General features: G+C 45.1%; 1 protein-coding gene across 5 annotated transcripts; it reads left to right on the forward strand.

Annotated features, from left to right (window-relative positions):
• The first annotated feature begins 207 nt into the window (after positions 1-207).
• Positions 208-11045, forward strand: LOC109905970 (enolase-phosphatase E1). Of its 5 annotated transcripts, none has more exons than XM_031790142.1 (11): positions 208-344; positions 717-871; positions 3494-3593; positions 3665-3772; positions 3910-4016; positions 4182-4296; positions 4682-4747; positions 6428-6617; positions 7116-7273; positions 7394-8221; positions 8270-11044. In XM_031790142.1, exons 2-11 carry the CDS (start codon positions 726-728, stop codon positions 10919-10921), a joined length of 4470 nt encoding a protein of 1489 aa, XP_031646002.1. In that variant the 5' UTR covers positions 208-344; positions 717-725; the 3' UTR covers positions 10922-11044. The 5 variants fall into 5 exon arrangements, with proteins under 5 accessions (XP_031646002.1, XP_031646003.1, XP_031646001.1 ...); XM_031790143.1 differs by having other exon boundaries at positions 209-344; positions 7394-8953; positions 9242-11045; XM_031790141.1 differs by having other exon boundaries at positions 209-344; positions 7394-11045.
• Positions 11046-24213: the final 13168 nt, after the last annotated feature.

The following is a 24213-nucleotide window of genomic DNA, read 5'->3' on the forward strand; positions in this document are numbered from 1 at the left end:
CAGCTATAGGAGGAAGGGCTCATTGTAATGGCTTGAAAGGAATTCATGTGCGGTTTCTATATGTTTGATCTGTTTGATTCCATTCCATTTATTCCATTCCAGCCTTTACCATGAGCCCTTCCTCCTATAGCTCCTCCCACCAGCCACCACTGACACACACACACACACATATATATATATATATACATACACACACACAATAATGACTTCCCAATATGAGTTTGTGAGAGCGCAAGACTGAATAGCGGAAGTTTCTCTCTTTCTTTCCAATCTCGTTCTAACCAAACACTTCCCTCTAGCAAGCATTCCACCCAGTGATCAAAGAGGAGTGAGAGAACTCAAAGGTATTTGATTTTACACCATTGCTACTTTATAACTACCGAATATGGTAACAGTCACAGTTAGTGTCGAGGTAGGAAGCAGATTTGGCTTCACCTCAGCTTCAAATTGAACAACTTAATCTGTTGATGCTGTGGATAGATTCTGTAGCACCACACTGTATGTATGAAGCCTAGATTGTGTTAAAGTACTTTATTTATGTAACAATAGGCTGTAGGTTTGATCTAAGTGTTTTAATATACAGGATAAGTATTCTTATAAGTATACTTACTTTAGCTCTAACACACATAAAGTACAGACACACACAACGGACACACTCTGGTCCATCAATACAGAAGTGATGAGAATGTTTGAAACTGGGACCTTTCCTCTCTCAGTAGAGTAAGATGCTGAGTGCGTCCACTCCGACTCAGATGCCCCCCAGCGGAGAGGACATTTCTGGTTCTGACAGGGGGTCAGAGGTCAGTGTTCCAACTCCAGCCACAGAGACAGACCGCTTCGGCTTCATCCTGGTGAATGGATCCACTGCCGGGTCAGTACAAAGCAGTCTCTGGCTTAGCAGCACTGAAAACCTGTTTCTGTTCTCTCTCTCTCTCACTCTTCACTGTAAAGGTTTACATTTTCTCTCTCTCTTTTTTTTTTTAAAGCCCTTGTACAGTCTTTCTCATTTTATTTTTAAATCACCACTGTATGTCTAATAAATCACTGTGGGTTTATTTAGCGAAAATAACAAAAAAATACTTGTAATAATTTATTTCCCTTGACTTAAAAAATGTAACATTAATCTAACAAAGACAGTCGTGTAGGAATGAGGTTTGTACAGTAAATGTAAATACATTTAAATAATTTGCTTTTTTATTATAATGGCCTGATGGTACCTGCATCTGATGGTCATGGTGCTTTCAGGACAACTGGGAACTCGGAAAGAAACTAGGTCAAATCATGACGTCAGTGATCTTCAGGTCATTAGTCGCAGCTCAGGGAAGGATGGAGAGAGCAGCAAATAGTCCACCTCTCACAGTCCCTGCTCTCTCCTTCCTTTCCTCCGGTGAGACTGACCAGAGAGAGGGCCCACCGTCTTCCACCTGATGGCGAAACTCGAGTGGCACTGCCTCATGCACAAATTCATGTTGTTCCTATGACCAGAGAAAGTGAAATATTCCTCGATATTAAAAAAGACACGACGAGCTGCAGATAATAATAAAAACGCAGGGCTATCAAGACACTTGGTTACTCATTTAATTGCCGCTGCAGCTCAAGTGGAAGTAGGGAGAAGCACGTTTTCTGTTTTGTAATAGTGTTGAATAAAACAGTGTTGAGAGTGCTGAATAAAAACTTAGGCATGAACTCACTCATTAAAAAGCAGCTCTTTGCTGTATTCTTTGACAGTCTCTCTCTGGTCATGGTTTTAAAAGTAGTGAAATCTCACGTAGGCTAGTATCAAACTTTACTGTGGCAGCTGTAGTAACTGTGATTGGAGCTATCCGATTGGCCAGCGCAGTAGGCACACTCTAGTTAGCCACAGATCTCCCGGTCCTCGGGCAAATTAAATAGTTTAAAATGGGAACAATTTACCTTTGCCAGGGCTTCTGAATCAAGTGTACCTACCATCAACAGTGCAACCTGGAAAAAATAATAATAAAAGGAGTGCAAGCCTTTATTGTTGGCTTTTCTACAGAAATGTTTGGTGATCGACTAGGAATGCCTTGAAGATTGACCAGTTGAACGCGATCGACCAGTTGGTGACCACAAATGTAGGCTTTAGGAAACAAATTTGAAGATATTTACATACACAGCCATGCTTGGCGGATAGGATGGTCTAGAGCCCACCCCCTTACCCAGATGAACAGTCATTGGTCTATTATAATCAGATCACATTGTGACATCACGATATGGCCAAAAGTTCCATCCCACCTGAACAGCCTGAAATTATAGTTTTTTTTTTTCAAAAAGCTCTTACACAAATAAGAGGGGGTACTTTGCTGCAAGAGGGACTAGTGAACTTCACAAAATAGAAGGCATCATGAGGAAGAAAAATGATGTGGATCGATTGAATCAACATCTCAAGACATCAGTCAGGAAGTTAAAGCTTGGTTACAAATGGGTCTTTAAAATGTAAAATGACCCCAAGCATACTTCCAAAGTTGTGGCAAAATGGCTTAAAAAATGGCCATCACAAAGCCCTGACCTCAATCCTATAGAAAATTTGTGGGCAGAACTGAAAAAGCATGTGCGAGCAAGGAGGCCTACAAGCCTCCTACAAACTTCTGACCCACTGGGAATGTGATGAAAGAAATGCAATCTGAAATCAATCATTCTCTCTACTATTCTTCTGACATTTCACATTCTCAAAATAAAGTGGTGATCCTAACTGACCTAAGACAGGGAATTTGTGTGAGGATTAAATGTCAGGAATTGTGAAAAACTGAGTTTAAATGTCTTTGGCTAAGGTGTATGTAAACTTCCGACTTCAACTGTAGCTTTTACACAATTTCAGTGTTATTTTGACCTGTGTGGAAATATCCTAAAAAACAACAGCAGGGAAATCACCTTTTTAACTGCACGGCCCTTTAAAGGATTGATTAGTTATGATAAGAGAAACAAACAGAGCTATAATACATTTCTGGTGAACAGAAGACACTAAAGACTCATCCTATAACTTGCAACTTCATGCAAAGAAACAGTTGTAGCACGAAAGATCACAGTTCAGCGTCACAGTACTTTTTTTTTTATATAGATACAAATGTAAGTCATTCTTTATTTAGTTCATAGAATAAACCCAGCTAATAACCGAACACAAATATAACAGACATTCTCTTAACAGTCATCTCCTACACTCTCTCACTCTGTGTCCTTGAACATCCTGACCCGTTGCTATGGAGATAGTCATACCCCCACCATGCGGTTTTCCTGTTTCCTGTGTATCTTTACGGTGTTCTCTTTCTCTGTGACGAGACATGAAGGTGCAGTTGACTCAACTCAGTACATTTTGGTATATTGGCTGCCTTAGAGAGGACTTTGGTCCTCAGAAACAGGAAAGAGTCCAAGTGAGGAGTTAGTTACCTGCCCTAGAAAGATATGGACTTGAAAATGTTATTATGACAGCTATGCTTAAAGTGATCACCTTATTTTGCTTATGATATGTCGGTGTCAGGAGTGAAGGCCCTGCTCCTGAGCTCGTTAGACAGAGAGAGACTAAGTGGATCAACATCATCAGCCAATGGGATCGTGTCTTACTAAAGAAGTCCAGCAAGGTGTGTACTTGGCGTTTTTGATATAACCTGGGACACCAGACCCAGGCATTTACTCTCCACCGGTCTCTCAGGTCAAAGAGCAGTGTCAGAAAGGCATCCCAGCATCCCTCAGGGCTAAATGTTGGCCACTGCTGTGTGGCGCCACAGACAGAATGCACCGCAACAAGGACCTCTACCAGGTAAGATAGAGTAAACAACTCAACTATATAGATAAGTTCTAATAAACTATTCTTACTGGGCCTTTATGGTATTCTTACCGTAAATATGCAAATATTGTAGAGTAAAGTTCTCAGGTAAATCTCTCTCCCTCTGTCAGACTCTGGACTCCAGGCCTGCCCTACAGAGCTGTGTGGACATTATCGAGAGAGACTTAGACCGCCAGTTCCCCTTCCATGAGATGTTCCTCTCCAGAGATGGCCATGGGTTAAACAGCCTCATGATACTTCGTACAATTTATGGAACGATGATGACATACAACACATCTTTCTCCATCTCTCGTTCTTTTTGTAGTGTTGTATAAACATTGTCTGGTGTTATCCCGTCAGTGTTGTGGTTGATCTGAGTGTTGTGTTGTGTGTGTGTGGGTAGGCAGCGTGGTCTGTTCCGCGTGCTGAAGGCCTTTACTCAGCTGAAGCCTGACGAGGGATACTGTCAGGCCCAGGGACCTGTAGCAGCTGTACTGCTGATGAACATGCCTACTGAGGTACTGTTACAATCAGGGGCGCAACTTTGGTTTTAGAAATGGGGGGGGACATAATTATTATGATTACTTATTGTTTATCCAGTCGGATAAACACTCCAAACAGCCTACCCGACCGCTCGGGGGCGTCCCATGGTCCTAAAGCACACGTTGCCTCGTTTTGTATCACATTCCAATGATAAAATTAGGGGGGATAAAAATGCCATTTCAGAATGTAGGACATGTCCCCCCCTCGCCCCAGTCCCCAGTGAAATTGCGCCCCTGGTTACGATCACCATCCATCCACCTGAACAACATGAAAGGACTGGATAGGTGGCAAGCTTGAGCTTTCTCTCTGTCACAGCCTGTAATAACCTTCCATCTCTACCTTTGCTTTCCCCTCCTATAGGAGGCATTCTGGTGCCTGGTACAGATTAGTGAACAGTACCTCCCTGACTACTACAGCCCCCTTCTGGTAAGATAATGTTACTTACCGCTCATGGTCAATTAGTGATCCAAAGAGTACTCACAGAGTGAAAACTGCATATGTACAGTGCCAGTCAACCGTTTGGACACACCTACTCATTCCAGGGATTTCATTTATTTGTACTTTTTTCTACATTGTAGAACAATAGTGAAGACATCAAAACTATGAAAGAACCCAAAAAGTGTTCAGCAAATCAAAATATATTTGATATTTGAGATTCTTCAAAGTAGCCACCATTCGCCTTGATGACAGCTTTGCACACTCTTGGCATTCTCTCAACCAGCTTCATGAGGTAGTCACCTGGAATGCATTTCAATGAACAGGTGTGCCTTGTTAAAAGTTCATCTGTGAAATGCCTTTCCTTGTTAATGCGTTTGAGCCAATCAGTTGTGTTGTGACAAGGTAGGGGTGGTATACAGAATATAGCCCTATTTGGTAAAATACCAAGTCCATATTATGGCAAGAACAGCTCAATTAAGGAAAGAGAAATGACAGTCCATCATTACTTTAAGACATGAAGGTCAGTCAATCCTGAAAATGTCAAGAACTTTGAAAGTTTCTTCAAGTGCAGTCGCAAAAACCTTCAAGTGCTATGATGAAGCTGCCTCTCATGAGGACCGCCCCGGGAATGGAAGACCCAGAGTTACCTCTCTGCAGAGGATAAGTTCATTAGAGTTACCAGCCTCAGAAATTGTAGCCCAAATAAATGCTTCACAGAGTTCAAGTAATAGACACATCTAAACATCAACTGTTCAGAGGAGACTGTGTGAGGAGACTGTGTGAATCAGACCATGGTTGAATTGCTGCAAAGAAACACCTTCTAAAGGACACCAATAAGAAGAAGAGACTTGCTTGGGCCAAGAAATATGAGCAATGGACATTAGACCGGTGGAAATCGGTCCTTTGGTCTGATGAGTCCAAATTTGAGATTTTTGTTCCAACTGAAGTGTCTTTGTGAGATGCAGAGTAGGTGAATGGATGATCTCGCGTGTGTGGTTCCCACCGTGAAGCATGGAGGAGGTGTGATGGTGTGGGGGTACTTTGCTGGTGACACTGTTTCTGATTTATTTAGAATACAAGGCACACGTAACCAGCATGGTTTGCATCTGGTGGGTCTATCATTTGTTTTTCAACAGGACAATGACCCAACACACCTCCAGGCTGTATAAGGACTATTTGACCAAGGAGGAGTGATGGAGTGCTGTATCAGATGACCTGGCCTCCACAGTCACCCGACCTCAACCCAATTGAGATGGTTTGGGATGAGTTGGACCACAGAGTGAAGGAAAAGCAACCAACAAGTGCTCAGGAACTCCTTCAAGAATGTTGGAAAAGCATTCCAGATAAAGATGGTTGAGAGAATGCCAAGAGTGTGCAAATCTGTCATCAAGGAAAAGGGTGGCTACTTTGAAGAATCTAAAATGTAAAATATATTTAGATTTGTTTAATGCTTTTTTGGTTACTACATGATTCCATATGTGTTATTTCATCGTTTTTATGTCTTCACTATTATTCTTCTATGTAGAAAATAGTATAAATAAGTGTGTGTCTCCAAACCTATGACTGTTACTGTACATCAATATGTTTTTCATCAGTAAAGGGTTTGGTTGTTGTAACATAGCTGAATAGCATTTCTCCAGACACTTGTCTCTCTAATGTTGTCTGTAGGAGGGGGTTCTCTTTGATGCGGCCATGCTGACCTGGGTGCTGAAGAAGACATGTCCCGCAACCCACAAGCATCTGCAGAGACACGGCGTGGAGCCTCTGATGTTCGCCACCGATTGGCTGATGTGCCTGTTCACACGCCACCTGCCATTCAACACCCTCCTCCGAGTCTGGGACCTGTTCTTCTGCTACGGTCTGTTAATGAAGGAGGGAATTAATTAATTAATCTATCCATCTATCTATTCATTCATATATGTTATCCAGTATATCTATACTTATATTATTGCCATTCACCTGCTCTTCTGTCCCTATCTTGTCTGTCTGAATGACAGAGTACATACAGAGACCCTCTTCCCCTCTCTGTCTCTGTCTCTGTCTCTGTCTCTGTCTCTGTCTCTGTCTCTGTCTCTGTCTCTGTCTCTGTCTCTGTCTCTGTCTCTGTCTCTGTCTCTGTCTCTGTCTCTGTCTCTGTCTCTGTCTCTGTCTCTGTCTCTGTCTCTGTCTCTGTCTCTGTCTCTGTCTCTGTCTGTCTGTCTGTCTGTCCGTCTGTCCGTTTGTCCGTCCGTCCGTCTGTCTGTCTGTCGTGAGCCCTAAAGAAAGTATCTTTCAAACAAAGGGTTTGGTTAGTCTTACCTCTCACTCCCCACATATCCTGTGTTTCGTTCTCACCCTCTCCATCCCCCTCCATCAGGAGTGCGTGTGTTGTTCCAGGTGGCGGTTGTGTTGGTGCGCAGGGCTCTGGGCCGGGTGGAGCAGAGGGAGGAGTGCGAGGGCCAGATGGAGACTCTGGAGAGGCTGAGGGGTGTGAGGGAGCAGGTGCAGCAGGAGGACGATACCTTCATCGGAGAGGTCAGACACCTGGCCTCATGTACACCGGTTATTCTTGAACTATCCTACCATGCATGTACAATACACACCTGTGTTACCCCACTTTTACCAACTCTCCATCTCCCTTTCACCCCCACCCAGGTGTGTTCTGTCCCTCTTTCGGGTAAGGATCTGGAGAGGCAGACGGAGAAAGAGCTGGAGAAGTGGAGGAAGGAGCGGCCTGCCTCCACTTTTGATCCCCGGGGTCGTTGCCACGGATATCGGATGGCGTGGGCGAGGGCTCGAGAGAGGGAGGAGGAGAGGAACAGGAAGGAGAGGGCGAAAGGAAACCTGTCCATCCCACCGATTCGCTCGCCCTCCCTCCTCTCCCTGTCTCCCTCGCTCCTCCGCAAGAGGTGGAAGAGAGGGAGCAAAACAGACACAGGGGAGTGGGAGGGGGGAGGCAGAGAGGTGAGGAAGGTTTCAGAGGAGGCGTGGAAGGAGAGAAGCGAGGGAGTGGATCTGGGTGGAGGAAGTGAGAAGGATGGTAATCCAGTGAGGGCTCAGGGTGTTCTACCTCCTACTACAGAGGACAGGGAACCAGTGGAACTGAGAGAACCGTTAGAACACAAAGAACCATCAGAACAGGACAGAACCCAAAAGACCCATATGACTCCAGATTCAGCCGGAGTAGCGTCCCAGCAGCGTGAGCTCACCTCTGACCCTCGCGTCACCTCACAGGGCCAGGAGGAGGAGCAGGGTGGATTCAGCGAGACACAGGCCTCTGAGCAGCACAGCGACAGCCAGTCACAGGAAACTAACCACAGTAAAGGCTCCATGGAAACACAGGAAGTACTGAGCAAACAGTCAACAGAGAGTGCACGTGTCGTCACAGAGCACATAGTGACAGAGACAAAGGGTGAGGCAGAGGAACGCAAGGAGACAGAGACACATGCAGAAGCCAAGACAGAGGAGGAAACAGTGACAGAGATCCAGATTCACACAGAAGCCAAGACAGAGGAGGAAACAGTGACAGAGATCCAGATTCACACAGAAGCCAAGACAGAGGAGGAAACAGTGACAGAGATCCAGATTCACACAGAAGCCAAGACAGAGGAGGAAACAGTGACAGAGATCCAGATTCACACAGAAGCCAAGACAGAGGAGGAAACAGTGACAGAGATCCAGATTCACACAGAAGCCAAGACAGAGGAGGAAACAGTGACAGAGATCCAGATTCACACAGAAGCCAAGACAGAGGAGGAAATGAAGGCTGAGGTACAGAAAGGACAACACACAGATACGCAACAAGAGGCAGATACAAACTTAGAGGCAGAAACAGACATTGGGTCACTGAGAGAGAGAGACAAAGAGACGAACACAGAGACTGATACCAACAAGGAGATGGAGGCACGTACAGAGACACAGTCACACAAAGGGGCAGCAATGGAGACACACACAGACAAAAAATCTGAGGCAGAGAGACAAACAGGGGTAGAAACTGAGGTAGAGGCACATACAGAAACAGAGACACAGGGAGAAAATGAGTCAGCGATGCACATAGAGGCAGACATAAGAGTAGAGGCAGACTTGGGGTCACAGATGGAGGCTGATACACACATAGAGACAGAGAAAGAGTCAGAGATAGAGGTAGGGACAGAGACGCGCACAGAGGAAGCCACTGACACAGGGACAGAGGAAACTACTGACACAGGGACAGAGGAAACTACTGACACAGGGACAGAGGAAACTACTGACACAGGGACAGAGGAAACTACTGACACAGGGACAGAGGAAACTACTGACACAGGGACAGAGGAAACCACTGACACAGGGACAGAGGAAACCACTGACACAGGGACAGAGGAAACTACTGACACAGGGACAGAGGAAACTACTGACACAGGGACAGAGGAAACTACTAACACAGGGACAGAGGAAACTACTGACACAGGGACAGAGGAAACCACTGACACAGGGACAGAGGAAACCACAGGGACAGGGACAGAGGAAACTACTGACACAGGGACAGAGGAAACTACTGACACAGGGACAGAGGAAACCACTGACACAGGGATAGAGGAAACCACTGACACAGGGACAGAGGAAACCACTGACACAGGGATAGAGGAAACCACTGACACAGGGACAGAGGAAACCACTGACACAGGGATAGAGGAAACTACTGACACAGGGACAGAGGAAACCACTGACACAGGGACAGAGGAAACCACTGACACAGGGATAGAGGAAACCACTGACACAGGGACAGAGGAAACCACTGACACAGGGATAGAGGAAACTACTGACACAGGGACAGAGGAAACCACTGACACAGGGACAGAGGAAACCACTGACACAGGGACAGAGGAAACTACTGACACAGGGACAGAGGAAACTACTGACACAGGGACAGAGGAAACTACTGACACGGGGATAGAGGAAGCCACTGACACAAACACAGGGATAGAGGACACCACTGACACAAGCACAGGGATAGAGGCGGTCATAGCGTCCCCAAATGAAATTTGGACACACACAGAGACAGCATCAAAGATAGAGGTACAATACACAGAGCTCTCTAGGATATCACCAGCCAATCAGAGCCAGGTTTCTCCAGAGTTGACCTCAGGCCAAGACCAAGCAGGCCAAGACCAGAAGATTCCTGAAGAACCCCAGGGTCCAGTCACCATCCATCCAGAGGAGAATCAGGAGACCCAGAACGTCAGAGAGAGTGAAGGAGAGAAAGAAGAGGAAGCATTAACATTTCCCTCTCAGGAAGCCTCAACTGACATCCTTCCACCATCACATCAGGGGGAATCACTGAAAGCTGACCTCCCTCTCATACCTGGCAACCCAAAGTCCCAAAGTAAGAGTGAAAAGAGCGAGTCTCCACCTCCTGCAGACTCAAAGGCTGGATCTGGCAACCCAGTATCCACACACGCGGACATCTCCTCCCAAAGGACTCAGGCCCGTGATGGACCTTTGGCAACCACTTCCGGAGACTTCCGGCACTGCAAGTCCTCCAGCTCACGGAAGCTCACTCGAAGGCTCTCTGAGGATCTCTTCACCGACCCCAACCAATCACAACCCACCTTCACACACTCTAACCAATCAAATGCAGGCCTCATTCAGTTCGACCAACTACAACCTAACACCACAGCTCCAATTCAGGTACCAAAACACCCAGAATCACCACGACATGTCACAGGGAGCATCCCAGGCACTGTCCCACCTCAGACTGTGTCCAAACCAGGCAGAGAACCAACCGACACCCCCAGGCGATTTGGTCTCTTCCGCAGGCTCAAAAGGGAGCAGTCCAAACAGGGCAGGGAGAAAGGGGAACCTAAAGTCCCTGTCCCCAAAATCCTGATCCAGGACTTTAGTGACGGGACAGGTGAGGGGTGCACGGTCAGGGGGGAGGAAGAGGAGGAGCTGAGCTCCAGAGAGAGGAGGAGGAGACGGAGGGAACAGGAGAGGAGGGAGAAAGAGGAGGAGAAGTTACGGAAGAAGAGGGAGAAGGAGATGGAAAAAGAGGAGAAAGAGCGAAAGAGGGAGAGGAGGAAGCCTCAGACGAGAGGGAAGAGTTTTCAGGTGCAACACAGCAAAGTACCCCTCCCCGGAAACAGCGGCTCACAGACATTTGGTTCCAAAAGAAACTCTACTCCGTCTATGGAGACATACTTTTAACAAGCAAGGAAAGAAATCGACATCTAAAAATATTTTACAAACCACAAAAATTACCCATAAAACATTTCCTTCAATTGTAGACTTTTCTGGAATGTAAATAAAACAATTATTTTTTCTAACTCAGGAAAATAGTGTTTGTTTTATTCTAGGGCTTGTGTACATTGATCATTGACATGCCAACATAAACAGGAAGTGCTTGTTGTTCAATTCCTCATAACTCCGGAGTCCCCGGGGTGATGTCATCATCATGGTCCAATAAAAAGGCTGAATCTCTTTAAATATTTGTCCTCATAGGGATACCATAAGTGGTGTGAAATGGATTTACACACAGTCTCACAATCACACAGTGCTCCTGTTCCAACACCCCAATGTCACAGCGATGCTGCTGGGGTATCATCCTCGCTGTCGCTGGCCAGCCCTTCCTGGCTCTTGATCCTTTGATTGGTCAGTTGAGAATCAGTGGGACAGACTGACCCGAAAAACAGGGAGCGGAACAGAGCAGGGATAGAGAGGGAGAGATTTGATTCGATTTGAGTGGGAGAGCGAGAGAGGGGTTGGTCTTACATTTTGAACCCAGCAGTTGTGCCACTCAGCCCTTCGACAACAAAGCTCACCTCTTTACTGGGAGGTCTTTCAGTGTCCTCTGTCTCTTCCTCCTCTTCCTTGCACTGTGATAAGCTACATGTGGCTGGGTTGTGATTGGGCGAGGGGGTCCGACCGAGCTGCGGGTGTACCGGAGGGACTCCATGGCGATGAGGTAGGAGTCGATGTTGTCACTCGTCGAGTTGTCAGGAGCTGGCGGCAAGCGAGCTCTGGGGAGAGAGGAGGGGATTCTGGGTAAAGAGCAGGGTCCTGTACAAAGAGGTATGACTGCTCTGAATGTTTCACAGTTAATGTTAATTTACCGTTTTGTGTTGTTGATGTTATGGTTACGGAGGTTGGAGTTGCCAGAGAGTGGCGAGCACGAAGTTCACCTCCAGAACACTGTCTGTTACACTTAACACCACGAGGCAGACAAAAACAGATACACACACAAATTAGTCATACACAGGAAACACAAAATATCCTAATAACTTAATATTCACATGTGTCCATTGTCCCCACCCTCCCCCATTTTTACGCTCTCTGTTTATTACCTATGCATAGTCACTTTACCTCTACCTACATGTACGCATTACCTCGACTAACCGGTGCCCCCGCACATTGACTCTGTACTGGTACCCCCGTATATAGCCTCCACATTGACTCTGTACCGGTACCCCCTGTATATAGCCTCCACATTGACTCTGTACCGGTACCCCCCGTATATAGTATCCACATTGACTCTGTACCGGTACCCCCCGTATATAGCCTCCACATTGACTCTGTACTGGTACACCCTGTATATAGCTTCCACATTGACTCTGTACTGGTACACCCTGTATATAGCCTCCACATTGACTCTGTACCGGTACCCCCCGTATATAGCCTCCATATTGACTCTGTACCGGTACCCCCTGTATATAGCCTCCACAATGACTCTGTACTGGTACCCCCCGTATATAGCCTCCACATTGACTCTGTACTGGTACCCCCCGTATATAGCCTCCACATTGACTCTGTACTGGTACCCCCCGTATATAGCCTCCACATTGACTCTGTACTGGTACCCCCGTATATAGCCTCCACATTGACTCTGTACTGGTACCCCCCATACATAGCCTCCACACTGACTCTGTACTGGTACCCCCTGTATATAGCCTCCACATTGACTCTGTACTGGTACCCCCTGTATATAGCCTCCACATTGACTCTGTACTGGTATCCCCCGTATATAGCCTCCACATTGACTCTGTACTGGTACCCCCTGTATATAGCCTCCACATTGACTCTGTACTGGTACCCCCTGTATATAGCCTCCATATTGACTCTGTACTGGTACCCCCCGTATATAGCCTCCACATTGACTCTGTACTGGTACATAGTATATAGCCTCCACATTGACTCTGTACTGGTACCCCCCATACATAGCCTCCACACTGACTCTGTACTGGTACCCCCTGTATATAGCCTCCACATTGACTCTGTACTGGTACCCCCTGTATATAGCCTCCACATTGACTCTGTACTGGTATCCCCCGTATATAGCCTCCACATTGACTCTGTACTGGTACCCCCTGTATATAGCCTCCACATTGACTCTGTACTGGTACCCCCTGTATATAGCCTCCATATTGACTCTGTACTGGTACCCCCCGTATATAGCCTCCACATTGACTCTGTACTGGTACATAGTATATAGCCTCCACATTGACTCTGTACCGGTACCCCCCGTATATAGCCTCCATATTGACTCTGTACTGGTACCCCCTGTATATAGCCTCCACATTGACTCTGTACTGGTACCCCCTGTATATAGCCTCCACATTGACTCTGTACTGGTACCCCCTGTATATAGCCTCCATATTGACTCTGTACTGGTACACCCCCGTATATAGCCTCCACATTGACTCTGTACTGGTACATAGTATATAGCCTCCACATTGACTCTGTACCGGTACCCCCCGTATATAGCCTCCACATTGACTCTGTACCGGTACACCCTGTATATAGCCTCCACATTGACTCTGTACCGGTACCCCCCATATATAGCCTCCACATTGACTCTGTACTGGTACCCCCCGTATATAGCCTCCACATTGACTCTGTACTGGTACCCCCTGTATATAGCCTCCACATTGACTCTGTACTGGTATCCCCCGTATATAGCCTCCACATTGACTCTGTACTGGTACCCCCTGTATATAGCCTCCACATTGACTCTGTACTGGTACCCCCTGTATATAGCCTCCATATTGACTCTGTACTGGTACCCCCCGTATATAGCCTCCACATTGACTCTGTACTGGTACATAGTATATAGCCTCCACATTGACTCTGTACTGGTACCCCCCGTATATAGCCTCCACATTGACTCTGTACTGGTACATAGTATATAGCCTCTGTACTGGTACATAGTATATAGCCTCCACATTGACTCTGTACTGGTACCCCCCATACATAGCCTCCACACTGACTCTGTACTGGTACCCCCTGTATATAGCCTCCACATTGACTCTGTACTGGTACCCCCTGTATATAGCCTCCACATTGACTCTGTACTGGTATCCCCCGTATATAGCCTCCACATTGACTCTGTACTGGTACCCCCTGTATATAGCCTCCACATTGACTCTGTACTGGTACCCCCTGTATATAGCCTCCATATTGACTCTGTACTGGTACCCCCCGTATATATCCTCCACATTGACTCTGTACTGGTACATAGTATATAGCCTCCACATTGACTCTGTACTGGTACCCCCCGTATATAGCCTCCACATTGACTCTGTACCGGTACACCCTGTATATAGCCTCCACATTGACTCTGTACCGGTACCCCCCCATATATAGCCTCCACATTGACTCTGTACTGGTACCCCCCGTATATAGCCTCCACATTGACTCTGTACTGATACCCCCTGTATATAGCCTCCACACTGACTCTGTACTGGTACCCCCCCGTATATAGCCTCCACATTGACTATACTGTTACCCCCTGTATATAGCCTCCATATTGACTCTGTACTGGTACCCCCTGTATATAGCCTCCACATTGACTATACTGGTACCCCCTGTATATAGCCTCCATATTGACTCTGTACTGGTACCCCCTGTATATAGCCTCCACATTGACTCTGTACTGGTACCCCCTGTATATAGCCTCCACATTGACTATACTGGTACCCCCCATATATAGCCTCCACATTGACTATACTGGTACCCCCCCGTATATAGCCTCCACATTGACTATACTGGTACCCCCCGTATATAGCCTCCACATTGACTATACTGGTACCCCCCGTATATAGCCTCCACATTGACTATACTGGTACCCCCCGTATATAGCCTCCACATTGACTATACTGGTACCCCCCGTATATAGCCTCCACATTGACTATACTGGTACCCCCTGTATATAGCCTCCACATTGACTATACTGGTACCCCCTGTATATAGCCTCCACATTGACTATACTGGTACCCCCTGTATATAGCCTCCACATTGACTATACTGGTACCCCCTGTATATAGCCTCCACATTGACTATACTGGTACCCCCTGTATATAGCCTCCACATTGACTATACTGGTACCCCCTGTATATAGCCTCCACATTGACTATACTGGTACCCCCTGTATATAGCCTCCACATTGACTATACTGGTACCCCCTGTATATAGCCTCCACATTGACTATACTGGTACCCCCTGTATATAGCCTCCACATTGACTATACTGGTACCCCCTGTATATAGCCTCCACATTGACTATACTGGTACCCCCTGTATATAGCCTCCACATTGACTATACTGGTACCCCCTGTATATAGCCTCCACATTGACTATACTGGTACCCCCTGTATATAGCCTCCACATTGACTATACTGGTACCCCCTGTATATAGCCTCCACATTGACTATACTGGTACCCCCTGTATATAGCCTCCACATTGACTATACTGGTACCCCCTGTATATAGCCTCCACATTGACTATACTGGTACCCCCTGTATATAGCCTCCACATTGACTATACTGGTACCCCCTGTATATAGCCTCCACATTGACTATACTGGTACCCCCTGTATATAGCCTCCACATTGACTATACTGGTACCCCCTGTATATAGCCTCCACATTGACTATACTGGTACCCCCTGTATATAGCCTCCACATTGACTATACTGGTACCCCCTGTATATAGCCTCCACATTGACTATACTGGTACCCCCTGTATATAGCCTCCACATTGACTATACTGGTACCCCCTGTATATAGCCTCCACATTGACTATACTGGTACCCCCTGTATATAGCCTCCACATTGACTATACTGGTACCCCCTGTATATAGCCTCCACATTGACTATACTGGTACCCCCTGTATATAGCCTCCACATTGACTATACTGGTACCCCCTGTATATAGCCTCCACATTGACTATACTGGTACCCCCTGTATATAGCCTCCACATTGACTATACTGGTACCCCCTGTATATAGCCTCCACATTGACTATACTGGTACCCCCTGTATATAGCCTCCACATTGACTATACTGGTACCCCCTGTATATAGCCTCCACATTGACTATACTGGTACCCCCTGTATATAGCCTCCACATTGACTATACTGGTACCCCCTGTATATAGCCTCCACATTGACTATACTGGTACCCCCTGTATATAGCCTCCACATTGACTATACTGGTACCCCCTGTATATAGCCTCCACATTGACTATACTGGTACCCCCTGTATATAGCCTCCACATTGACTATACTGGTACCCCCTGTATATAGCCTCCACATTGACTATACTGGTACCCCCTGTATATAGCCTCCACATTGACTATACTGGTACCCCCCTGTATATAGCCTCCACATTGACTATACTGGTACCCCCTGTATATAGCCTCCACATTGACTATACTGGTACCCCCCGTACACAGCCTCTCTACTGTTATTTTATTGTTGTTCTTTAATTATCTATTTTTTATTTTTTATTTATTCATTTTTTTCTTCAGCTTAAATACTTTCTAAACAGTTATTTTTCTTGTTGCATTGTTGGTTGGAGTCACGTTGGTAAATGATTCGGGAGACAGATGTAGGAATGCGTAACAGGAGTCTTTATTGTACCCAAATTGCGGCGTGCCATGTAAAGGCACAGGACGACGACCAAACAAACACTATAACAAAACGCAGGGTTGAAACCCAAACCAAAGAGCGAGGAGTACCTTGAATAATTAACACACGCTCACAATGATTAACACACGGGACGAGACCCGTAATCATCTGCGCAATCCACAATGGCACGAAAGCCAAAAACGCACAGTACAGGTACTCACATGCACCAACGGACAGTGGAACAAAAAATGACAGCCCAATGGAAACCAAATGGCACACTTATACAAGTACAATCAGTGGGAATAAGGGCCAGGTGTGTGCAATGAAAGTTCCAGAGGGATCCGTGACAGTTAGGGGCTTGTAAGTAAGCATTTCACTGTAAGGTTTACACCTGTTGTATTCGGCACATGTGACAAATAACATTTGATTTGAGAGAGAGGGAGAGAAAGAAGGAGAGAGAGAGAGAGAGAGAGAGAGAGAGAGAGAGAGAGAGAGGGAGAGGCAGCATGAGAGAGAGGGAGAGAAAGAGAGAGAAGTAGAGGGAGAAATGTGCTGACCAGGGCTGGGGGCGCGAAGCACGTTGGCACGGCTCTCTTCATCAAATACGGCCTGCAGACTCTCACTGTCCTGGAATGACAGGTCGTGTGTCTTCAGCCGCCCTACGGCACACACACACACACACACACACACAATATGCCATAGTTAGGGGAAAGCTAATGGTGCGAGGAGGTTTAAAGGGGTCTTCATATCAAACTGCTCTATGGTTTTACTGCACGTTACCATGTTTGTACTGCAGGGTGAAGGTTAGACTCTTCCATCCAGCTCAATGTGACACTTCTCTACTGTCTTCTCCAGAGACGACAGGGACCTGAACACAGCCTGCACACACTGGGAGAGAAGGAGGTTAAGTACAAATGACACATATATCAGAACACTATGATACAATCAATGCGTCTTTGTCCATTGATGGCCATCTTGCAGCGAAAGGCATGTCCACAGGGAATGGGGTACCTGAATGGGCAAGAGAAAAGATGTATGTGCTTTTGAACGGGGTATGGTAGTAGGTGCCAGGCGCACCGGTTTGAGTGTCAAGAACTCAAATCAAATCAAATGTTATTCGTCACATGCGCCGAATACAGTGAAATGCTTACTTACAAGCCCCTAACAATGCAGTTTAAAAAATAAGAATACAAATAAAAGTAACAAGTAGTTAAAGAGCAGCAGTAAAATAACAATACAGAGAATATATACAGGCGGTACAGGAGTTCTTAAAGTGACTATGCATAGATAATAAACAGAGAGTAGCAGTGGCATAAAAGAGGGAGGGTCAATGCAAATAGTCTGTGAACCTACACAACCTATTTTTAGGGCCTTCCTCTGACACCGCCTGGTATAGAGGTCCTGGATGGCAGGAAGCTTGGCCCCAGTGATGTACTGGGCCGTACGTACTGCCCTCTGTAGTGCCTTGCGGTTGGAGGCCGAGCAGTTGCCATACCAGGCAGTGATGCAACCATGCTCTCGATGGTGCATCTGTAGAACCTTTTGAGGATCTGAGGACCCATGCCAAATCTCCTATTAGGGAATAGGTTTTGTCGTGCCCTCTTCACGACTGTCTTGGTGTGCTTGGACCATTCTAGTTTGTTGGTGATGTGGACACCAAGAAACTGAAAACTCTCAAGCTGCTCCACTACAGCCCCATCGATGAGAATGGGGGTGTGCTCAGTCCTCCTTTTCCTGTAGTCCTCAATCATCTCCTTTGTCTTGATCACGTTGAGGGAGAGGTTGTTGTCCTGGCAACACACGGCCAGGTCTCTGACCTCCTCCCTATAGGCTGTCTAGTCGTTGTCGGTGATCAGGCCTACCACTGTTGTGTCGTCTACAAACTTAATGATGGTGTTGGAGTTGTGCCTGGCCGTGCAGTCATGTCGTCCTCTTTTGCCATAGTTTGTACATCTCAATTGTCAGTAGAAACCACATTTGTTAAAGCAAGTCAGCCATGTTTTTTTAAAGGCGGTAAATGAGGCTGAATGAACTGTTTTGCTGCCAGACAAGGCTCCACTGAGAGCCAGGTGTAGCAGTGGTAAGGTGTTGGGACTGCTGTTGGGACTCTGCTGTTGGGACAGCTTTATGTAGGCCCTAACAGTTTGTGTGCACCGTTTGTCACCATTACAGTGCAAAAAATGTATTGTTTAGTGTTCTGTTGTGTAGTGGCCTTGCTGCCCCCCCCCCCCCCCCCCCCTCGAAAATGTTTGCCCCACCAAGATTTACATGCTAAATTTGCCACTGGAAATGAGTCATCAGGCCAGGTAGTCCTGAGGCATGGTCCTAGGGGAGGGAGGGGAGGGAGAAAGAGAGGGAGAAAGAGATAATTAGAGGGAGCATACTTAAATTCACACAGGACCACAGATCAGACAGGATAATTAAACCGGATATAACAGACTGACCCTAGCCCTCCAGCACATAGACAACTGCAGCATAGATCAACCTGGTCTCAGAGGAAAATGTATTATATGTCACTAAAATCTGTGCAACGCCATTTAGTTTGATATGTAAAATTAGGTTACATTACATAATATGATATGTAGGACGTGTAGTATGTTACAAATTCCAATAGGTATGATGTGTTACAAATTCCAATTTGTTGTTTCTAATGGTGGCTAAGTGGCTAATGCTAATGTTAGCTAGGTTAGGGTTAAGGTTAGAGTTAATGTTAGGAGTAAGGTTAAATGGTTACGTTTAAGGTTAGGGGAAGGGTTAGGTAACATGCAAAGTTGTAACAAGTCTACTGAACAAAAATATTAAGGCAACATGCTATAATGTCAACGATTTTACTGAGTTACAGTTCATATAAGGAAATCAGTTCATTGAAATAAATTCATTACTCCCCAATCTATGGATTTCACATGACTGGGCAGCGGCTCAGCCATGGACGGGCCTGGGAGGGCATAGGCCCACCCACTGGGGAGCCAGGCCCAGCCAATCAAAATGAGTTTTTCTCCACAAAAGGGCTTTATTACATTATTACACTATTTCGTCAGCTGTCCGGGTGACTGTTCTCAGACGATCCCACAGGTTAAGAAGCTGGATCTGGAGGTCTTGGTCTGGCGTGGTTACACATGGTCTGCTTTTGTGAGGCCGGTTGGACGTACTAACAAATTCTCGAAAACTACGTTGGCTTATGGAAGAGAAGTTAACATTAAATTCTCTGGTAACAGCTCTGGTGGACATTCCTGCAGCCAGCATTCCAATTGCACATCCCGTCAAAACTTGAGACATCTGTGGCATTGTGTTGTGTGACAAAACTGCACATTTTAGAGTGACCTTTAATTTTCCCCAGCACAAGGTGCACCTGTGTAACCTGTGTAACAAATTATAGCAAAACATTTGAGAGAAATAAGCTTTTTGTGCGTATGGAAAAGTTCTGGGATCTTTTATTTCAGCTCATGAAACATGGGACCAACACTTGTTGTGTGTTTATATTTTTGTTCAGTATAGAATCGATGATACCTTTCTGTGGTGCCTGGGCATGTATAGTGTTGCTGTAGCTAATGGTTTATTGGTAGGCCTATTTGTTCATCATTTTCTCATGTTAAGCCTAATGTTTCACGAAGCTATACATGGTGTCACAACTGCTGGCTGGTGGCAATAAATGTAATAACTTTTTCAGTGATTAAAGTTAGAAATGTACACATTGCAAATTGTAAAGTAAATGTTCAATGCAACAGCAATTCTAATCAACCTGCAGGACATAAGCCGTCCTCACGCTCTCTCCCAGCTTGGATAGAAGGTTGTTGTGTGTAAAACCAGTCTATTAATGCCAAATAACACAGTCAGTCCACCCTGAAAACACAAGCTTACTAGGGACTGTTTTATTATGCAGTGTACGATCTATAGCTAATGTATATACCTGCTATTAAGGAACTTTTTATAAAAATTACACATCAAATAGCCGTGATAAATTCATCCACAATTTATTGTTGAACTCAGCTGGTTTTGTCTGGCTACACAAACGGGCTGCAATATTCAAGGTAAATTAAGTCAAATCCAATTTAAGAGACTCCCCTGGTGTCCTGAAGGCTTCTTTTTTTGTGTGCAAATGTTTTCGCCAAGGGCTGTAGGTCCAGGTTGGGAGCCTGACTGTTTTCTATAGTGAGTATTACCAACCCAGACAGTCTTTACTGAGACAATGTGAGTTATGTCCATTGTCAAACGCTAAAAAACTGCTTAAATATGATCAATATTCAGCTAAATGAACAAGAAGGATTTTGTCATTTGCCACATATATATTTGTGCGGAACAATAGAAGTAATGTCTTTCCTAACGTGAGGCAAACTTACTTTGCTCAGACATGTAAAAATTGCTTTCTCTGACCACACACGCTTGCCAGTGTGCACCTGTGACAGAGGCACACAGAGTGAGAGTGATTGAGATAAAGAAAGAAAGGGAGAGAGTCCGAGTCACTGTCACTTGTGGATGAAAGGGCAAGGGCTATAGAGTAGTTAGGCTATCCAGCCTCACTGGGATTTCTCATTGGTCTGGATGTGTCTGCCTGTCTGCCTGTCTGTCTGTCTGTCTGTAAGGCCTGTGAAACGCTTATTCCTCCACTCTCCTCCCAGTGATGACATGATCCCTCTAGGAGCGAAAAAGAAAGAACAACTTCACCACGAAAATAGACAAAATGTGCCTTTTATAGAGATAGGCTACAGGGAAACAAGAGAGAGAGAGTTTTTGATCGTGAGCAAGACAAAGAGAGACCTAATGAGTTTGAGCTGTTTTTTGACACTGCTGAGTCAACAGAGTGATGTTTCAACCTCTCTGACAACATATGGACAACTGGAGGGAGCATGCAACAGACAGGAAAGAAGGGGAAAGAATATGTCAACAATCCACCCGGAAAAAAGTGTGACATTGGAGAAAGACTAGGATGAAAAAGAGAAAAATCCTGGCATTCTTCCCAATAAGAGAAGAGAGGCCAAGGAACATGCCTGAAACTGAACTAAGACTGTGGACAATCAAGGCATATTCCAGATTGTTCTCTGTATGTAAATCTCAATAGCTGCTGGTCTGTCTAATCCATAATCCATATACAGCAAATCATATGTATGTAATGTACAGTACTGGTCAAAAGTTTGGACAAACCTATTCATTCAAGGTCTTTAGTTGGACTATTTTCTACATTGTATAATAATAGTGAAGACATCAAAACTATGGAATAACACATATTGAATCATGTAGTAACCAAAAAAAGTGTTAAACAAATCAAAATATATTTGAGATTCTTCAAAGTAGCTACAGCTTTGCACACTCTTGACATTCTCTCAACCAGCTTCATGAGGTTGCCACCTGGAATGCATTTCAATTAACAGGTGTGCCTTCATTAAAGTTAATTTGTTGAATTTCTTTCCTTCTTAATGCGTTTCAGCCAATCAGCTGTGTTGTGACAATGTACGGGTGTTATACAGAAGATAGCACTATTTGGTAAAAGACCAAGTCCATATTAGGGCAGGAACATTTCAAATAAGCAAAGAGAAACAACAGTCCATCATTACTTTAAGACATGAAGGTCAGTTAATCCGAAACATTTCAAGAACTTTGAAAGAGTCTTCAAGTGCAGTCACAAAAACCATCAAGCGCTATGATGAAACTGGCTCTCATGAGGACCGCCACAGGAATGGAAGACCCAGAGTTACCTCTGCTGCAGAGGATAAGTTCATTAGTGTTAACTGCACCTCAGATTGCAGCCCAAATAAATAACACCATGGGACCACGCAGCCGTCATACTACTCAGGAAGGAGACGCATTCTGTCTCCTAGAGATGAACGTACTTTGATGCGAAAAGTGCAAATCAATCCCAGGAAAACAGAAAAGGACCCTGTGAGATGCTGAAGGAAACAGGTACAACGTATCTATATCCACAGTAAAACAAGTCCTATATCGACATAACCTGAATGGCCACTTAGTAAGGAAGAATCCACTGCTCCAAAACCGCAATAAAAAAGCCAGACTACGGTTTGCATCTGCACATGGTGGCAAAGATCGTACTTTTTGGAGAAATGTCCTCTGGTCTGATGAAACAAAAATAGAACTGTTTGGCCATAATGACCATCGTTATGTTTGGAGGAAAAAAAGGAACGCTTGCAAGCCGAAGAACACCATCCCAATCGGGAAACACGGGGGTGGCAGCATCATGTTGTGGGGGTGCTTTGCTGCAAGAGGGACTGGTGCACTTCACAAAATAGATGGCATCATGAGGTAGGAAAATTATGTGGATATATTGAAGCAACATCTCAAGACATCAGTCAGGAAGTTAAAGCTTGGTTGCAAATGGGTCTTCCAAATGGATAATGACCCCAAGCATACTTCCAAAGTCATGGCAAAATGGCTTAAGGACAACAAAGTCAAGGTATTGGAGTGGCCATCACAAAGCCCTGACCTCCATCCTATAGAAAATTTGTGGGCAGAAGTGAAAAAGCATGTGCGAGCAAGGAGGCCTACAAACCTGACTCAGTTACATCAGCTTTGTCAGGAGAAATGGGCCAACATTCACACAATTTATTGTGGGAAGTTTGTGGAAGGCTACCCAAAGCGTTTGACCCAAGTTAAACCATTTAAAAGCAATGCAATTAAGTACTAATTGAGTGTAGGTAAACTTCTGACCCACTGGGAATACGATGAAAGGAATAAAGCTGAAATAAATCATTTTCTCTACTACTCTACTGACATTTCACATTCTTAAAGTAAAGTGGTGATCCTAACTGACCCAAGACAGGGAATTTTTACTAGGATTTAATGTCAGGAATTGTGAAAAACTGAGTTTAAATGTATTTGGCTAAGGTGTATGTAAACTTCCAACTTCAACTGTATATGATATTATTTAAAATATATACAGTTGAAGTCGGAAGTTTACACATACTTAGGTTGGAGTAATTAAAACTCGTTTTTCAACCACTCCACAAATGTTTTGTTAACAAACTATAGTTTTGGCAAGTCAGTTAGGACATCTACTTTGTGCATGACACAAGTCATTTTTCCAACAATTGTTTACAGACAGATTATTTCACTTGTAATTCACTGTATCTCATTGAGGTATTTAGAACCTTATTAATATCTCCCACAATAATAATAGAGTCTTGTTTTGCTTGTAGGTTAAATTAATTATTACAGTTGACGTCGGAAGTTTACATATAGCTGTACCATGATATTTTATATTGTTTTCCACTATTCCACCCGCTGAAACCTGGGTTGTCGTCCATGTAACTGGCAGACCAGCCCTGTCCACCTGGTCCACCTAGACTTCCAGTCATTGCACTACCGCTAGTTAGCATTGGTTCACAAAATTATCTCTAACTTCCTTCATACTGGACACAGAGACATTAAAATGGTATCCAGTAGTTCATCTGACACACAAGCACGTAGCTAAAGGCCAAAATCCTGAAGTGTCCTATTTAAGATGCTCTTAAGCTGATCTATTGGTGCTGAGATGGGTCCGTGGTGGGAGGTGTGTTTTTCTGTGTGCATGTGTGTGTGTATATCGGGTGTGTATTGCAATAGAATCAGATACAGACACACACAAAATACAGCAGGCGCGACTCAGTCAA

This window comes from Oncorhynchus kisutch, linkage group LG15, assembly GCF_002021735.2.
Source record: "Oncorhynchus kisutch isolate 150728-3 linkage group LG15, Okis_V2, whole genome shotgun sequence".
NCBI lineage: Eukaryota > Metazoa > Chordata > Actinopteri > Salmoniformes > Salmonidae > Oncorhynchus > Oncorhynchus kisutch.

What these genes read in the sequence shown, in the direction of transcription:
- LOC109905970 (XM_031790141.1), top strand. Translation starts at nt 726, where the DNA reads ATGCTGAGTGCGTCCACTCCGACTCAGATGCCCCCCAGCGGAGAGGAC. An exon ending in GCAACAAGGACCTCTACCAG is followed by an intron (nt 3,773 to 3,909) that starts GTAAGATAGAGT and finishes TCCCTCTGTCAG; the next exon opens with ACTCTGGACTCCAGGCCTGC. An exon ending in TGATGAACATGCCTACTGAG is followed by an intron (nt 4,297 to 4,681) that starts GTACTGTTACAA and finishes CCCCTCCTATAG; the next exon opens with GAGGCATTCTGGTGCCTGGT.